A 5235-nucleotide genomic window follows, 5' to 3' on the forward strand; every position below is an offset into this window, starting at 1 on the left:
AGAGGTCGGCGCAAGGTGCAAAGAGTAGGGGTATTTGGCCCACAATGGCCGGTAGTTGGCTGGGGCACGGAGGGTGTGGAGGACATGCAGGACGGAGGAGCGCAGTGGACAGTCGGGGTCTTGGAGGCGCAGCCATCGGCGGACGGACATCGTCCAGCCAAGGAACGACAGCTCGTTCCATGCAGTGGAAGGCAGAGGGGTCTTATCTTCATATTGGACCTTGTTGTGCTCGGTCCATATGAGGTGCAGGGTGGATGCCGTGAGGAGGATCCACAGGGTCTGGAGAGCATCTTTGTGACGGTCACCACTTGCATTGACCGTGAACAGGTCCAGGTCGGAGATAGTCGACCATGCAAATGATACCCCATAGCGTCGCCAGGCGTCCCGGTGAAATGACCATACAGGGTGGATGTGGGGACATGCGTGGAATGCATGGTATTGCGTTTCCACTGCACCACAGCCGTAGGCGCAGCAGATAGCGTCGGGACGCTCGAGTTGGAGGTGGGCAAAACGGCAGTTCACAGGGAGCATGCGGAACAGTAGGCGTAGCCACACATCACCCTGCACCGGGGGAGGAATCCGACATGTCCGCCTGACACGCTTGACATAGCTGTGGATAGCCGCAGTAGTCGCACGGGCTGTGCTGGACATGGGGTGGTGTCCCTCATGGATGGGGGCATGGTGGGCCAGAGCCAGAACCATTCGTCTTGGCCAGGACTCAAATGGTACGGGGGCATCCTTAGCTAGGCCATAGAATGGGTGTCGGGCCGTGGGGGGGGCTGGGGTGGCCGGGGGAGGCGGCTGGTTGAGCCCCAGGACGTTGGTATGGACACAGGTGAGGTGGTTGTAAAGCATCCCGGATCGGTACACAGTCGCCCATTGCATGCGTCCATCCATGCCAATCTCCACTTGGGCAGCTGGGTTTCGATCAGACATCATCGCCATGAACTCTGCACGAGTCGGCCATCGACCATGCACAGCGACGATGTCAGCTAGACAGCGTAGCTGGTTGGATGCACCATGGCTACACCATCGACGAGTGGTGGGCGAGTTGACGATGCTGGCAGCACATTTCCTATTCGACATGGACCGCTCGAATGTTGTAAGCCACACTGGGAGACTCATAATAGTCGCACTGGAGAGGGGCAGCTGAATGCGACCATCCATCGGTGTAGCCGACCATTGTCTCCACACATCAATCCACAGTGGATGGAGTTCCCACAGCATGAGCCACTTCGACTTATGGTGTGGGTGGTAGAGCAGGAAGTCGAATGGGTTGGATGCACGGTGGAGCCGACCCATGCACCTCTCAAACTGCCGTAACACCAGTGGCTGCCAAAACGGTCGGTCCACAGTCGACACGGTCATGGCACGCTGAAGGAGCTGCAGCCGTTGTGCACGAATCCTGGACGCCACGTGGGGTAGACCCAGGCCCAGCCTGAGGTCAAACTGTAGTGGGGAGGACAGCAGAGGGTGGTGACAAAACGAGTATTTCCACCTCCATATCATCGGACTCCATCTCACCAGGTCCCATAGTAGGTGGTGAGAGTGCATCCATGGTCTGCACCATAGAAGTGGTGCCGGCGGCGACGGTAGGGGCGAGCAAGGGGGCGTTAGCTTTAGCGCGGGTAGATCCCATAGTTAACTCAAGTAAACAAGTGTGTTGTTTACAAGGCAAATAAGGAACTGTGTGCATTAGCTCAGTTGGTAGAGCGTCAGTCTTTTAACCAAGGTCCCCTGTTCGAATCTGGGTCCCGCCATCCTTTTCGACGAATTCAAAAACCGTCACGCGACACCTGGAAAAGGACCCGCGCTTCGGTTAAATAACCGGATCGTGAAAAACACTGTAAACACAACCAACACCCCCCGAGTGAGCACAATCAGCCGGCTAACGCGAGAAGGCAATATTAAGTTAGGAATAATATCCGGTTCAAATTCTAATATACCTCCATTGACAATGCGCTATTTCCCCCCTTTTGAAGATTCAACGAGACCAAGCACATGTTCGGATTCGTTACCTCTTGGAGACAGAGTGAATGCTATTGTGGTACCGCAAAGACAAACCCTGAAAAACGTTCAACAAATATGAATACCGTTCAGCCAAGACTGAAAACCGTTCAAACTGATAAACTCTAGTTAAATTAGGATAATTTTTGTACTCTGACCACCTCACCTCATACTGGGGGTTAAGCGTATCTCCGTGGTTAGCGATAGCTAACCACTGGTGATGCGCTTAACCCTGGGGATTTAGCATTATACTTTGAAGTATGTGCACGCAGGGTAGGACGAAGTCCCGGGGTTACAGGGTTACGGGAAGAAAGTTTGCTTGAACGGTTTTCAGTCTTGGCTGAACGGTGTCCAGATATCTTGAACGTTTTCCCATAGTTTCCGTACCGCGAAGGATACACAGGGAGTTGCGGGAAATCGTCTATCCAATGACTCTAGCCGTGTATGTTTGCCCATTTTTTGTTGAGAACGACATGATAAATCAAATCAAATGTGTATTTCATTAGAATAGAGAAAAAAACTACTGATCAATGCAGTGAATAAAACATCTAAAGGGTCCAAAGACTTGTTGTTGCGTGGAGATCGTTGTTCGCAACCGTCGCCTCGAACAAAATGGCTTGTTGGCTGAACGTCTTGAACACTTTCAGACTATCCAAGTGAACTGGAACTAGCAAGCTGATAGTTGCATGTGCTTTGGGGGGCTTCCGGTCGGTGGCACGGAGCAACTCAGCGCTGATTCGGGCAGCAATAGTCCGCGGTAGAATATCAAAGGTGTCGGGTTTTCAACCTTGACATCCCCATAGGCTGCATCCACGTTCCATGTGCCTTTGGGCCACTCGAAATCAATTTCGATGGTTCGCTGGCTGGGGCCGATTGTGATTTCCACGTTAGTGGCGCTTCGAGGCTCTGCGAACAATACACAAATACTGACTTCCCGGGAAGGGTGACGGCGGTACTGGTAAATGTTGCAAGGGTAGCTGACAAATTTGACAATTCCATCGGATGTTGGAAAAGCCTCTCCACCAATCTCAAATGTCATGTCCTCGTGACACGGAATTTCAGTCGCTTCATAGCTAGGTGTTGTCGATTGCACTGCATACATTAGTGATTATAAGAATAGTGTAATACACAATGTCTTACATGTTGCCCGATGCCGTAACATGGCCTTTCGGAAGTGGGCGCGAAATGCGTCGAAGCTGTACTGCTGAAATAAAACGTGCTCATCGTAGACATCACGAGCCTTTGTTGACGCACTCACACAACTCGATTGCACCAGGTCGTCGAGTAGCTTCTGCGCCTCACATGGAGGTGACGTGTTCCATGCTACTCGTGTGGCCGCGCTACTGCGAGTCCTGTGTGAGGGTTGTCGGTGCATTTCAAGAAGATTTCGAAAATGAACGAGGATTGCGCGCGCAATTTCAAATCTATCCGGATAATGCTAGTACCTACTAGAGTAGTAGCTAGATGTTCAACATGTTCATTCGTAACGTTCTCTTGAATTCGAATTTCTTTCAATTCGGACATCTCTACTACTTTGACGCACGATATCTCGACTTTCTACCGAGGGATTGTGAATCTGATGCTGGGATATGTAATGCTTACTAGTGTATCAACAACCGTTACTATAAGTACTTTGTACGGAATGCGCAGGATCTGCGCTGAATTTCACGTCAAACACAGACATTCATCGTGACGGAGGACGAATTCGGCTTTTTAAGCACTGGATTTCACTCTTTTCTGCGAGCTAATCTTGTATAATCTCAATGGATATTGAATCCATGCAATAATAAGTAGACAAATACGAGAGGATTTGCTTTGGTATCGCATATTCATCACGGAATCCTCGGACGAACACTCTTCTTCTCCTTGTTCACATGTTCGTCGTTTTGCGTGTGGATATCTGGATTCATTTAGTAGATACTACTACTACTATATGAATTTATTTAGTAGATACTACTACTACTATATGTACTACTATATCCAAGATCATTTGCAAGTGGTGCTTAGTAGACACATACTACGTAGTAACTGATAACGTTAATAGTAAGCCCAGCTTCAACTTCAATCCGGATAACTGCGTTTCAAGAAAGCGCGCAAATTCGAAATCGATGGCAGGTCGGATGACTCCGACCTTCTGGCACCATGGGTGCCGCATGATGAACCGTCATAGTGCACCGCTAGAGTCCAACTGCCGACGATACAAAGCTATGTTTGGGGTGACCCCCCTTTGTGCTAGCCTTGTATGGACTATGGTTGAGGACCGACGCCCAGTGTCCTCGCGTCCAATCCACCTGCTCTGGGCTCTGCTCTTTCTTATAAGTATACGGTACTGAAGACGTTCATCACTGCATTACTCAAGCCGACGAAAAGACCTTTCGACGCTGGGTTTGAATTTGGGTTACATTAATTGCTAATCTCAATGTGGTTGTATATCAACCTGCTATTAAAACTAATGACATGTTAGATTGAGTGGGATCGCCGTTTGGAGTTGAGTCGTCCAGGTGACAAGACATTTGTGTCTCTCGATGGATCAGATTTCCGCATCCAAGAACAGATACCATTTGTTCGTAAATAGTACTCCCACAAGTTCCATGGTCCAGGCTTCCGTTACGAAGTCGGCATCTGCATTAGGACGGGCAACATTGTTTGGGTAAACGGAGGGCTCCCATGTGGGGAGTGGCCAGACTTGCGGTTGGCACGCGATTCCTACATAAGCATGGTCCGCCGTGGTGAATTGACGCTTGCAGACAAAGGGTACAATGACCCCAACTATTTTATCTACCCATGCCCCCAACTTCAAAACCCGAGGCTCCACAAAGATATCATGGCTCGCCACGAGACCGTCAACAAACGCATGAAGCAGTTCGGCGTCTTGTCACGCGTATTTCGGTACAGTATTGATCTCCATCCTAAATGTTTTCATGCTGTCGCCAACTTAACTCAATTGTCGCTGTAAAACGGCGAACCGCTATACCAAGTTGTTGTATCTCAACTACTTCAAAACCGATCGAAACCAAAACGTTAGAATATTCAAAGGTAAAAGGCGAAGTGAGTGACAACGAGCCACTCAAACTACCTAAACTCTCAGATCCGATAAGGGGGTCGATACACTCTACCAATCCATATGGTACTCCAACCACCAAAAGGACCGACCAATGGACGGCAAGGAGCAGGCGCCACAGGTCTACTCCTTTCCGTCTCAGTAATTCGAGCCGAATACATCACTTC

The 5235-nt window shown here is 49.7% G+C and overlaps 1 protein-coding gene and 1 pseudogene across 2 annotated transcripts; both read left to right on the forward strand.

Moving 5' to 3' along the window:
- The first annotated feature begins 1689 nt into the window (after positions 1 to 1689).
- H257_19213 lies at positions 1690 to 1760 on the forward strand (annotated as a pseudogene). The gene has a single exon. The product of its transcript is annotated as a tRNA-OTHER (tRNA).
- A 2963-nt stretch (positions 1761 to 4723) lies between these two features.
- H257_19214 (hypothetical protein) lies at positions 4724 to 4896 on the forward strand (the record flags this gene model as incomplete). The annotated part of the gene is made up of 1 exon (XM_009848362.1): positions 4724 to 4896. A coding segment is annotated over one exon (171 nt), but the record flags the coding sequence as incomplete, so codon positions are not given.
- Between the last annotated feature and the right edge of the window lie 339 nt (positions 4897 to 5235).

Source organism: Aphanomyces astaci, assembly GCF_000520075.1.
Source record: "Aphanomyces astaci strain APO3 unplaced genomic scaffold supercont1.409, whole genome shotgun sequence".
In the NCBI taxonomy this organism is placed as follows: domain Eukaryota; phylum Oomycota; class Saprolegniomycetes; order Saprolegniales; family Verrucalvaceae; genus Aphanomyces; species Aphanomyces astaci.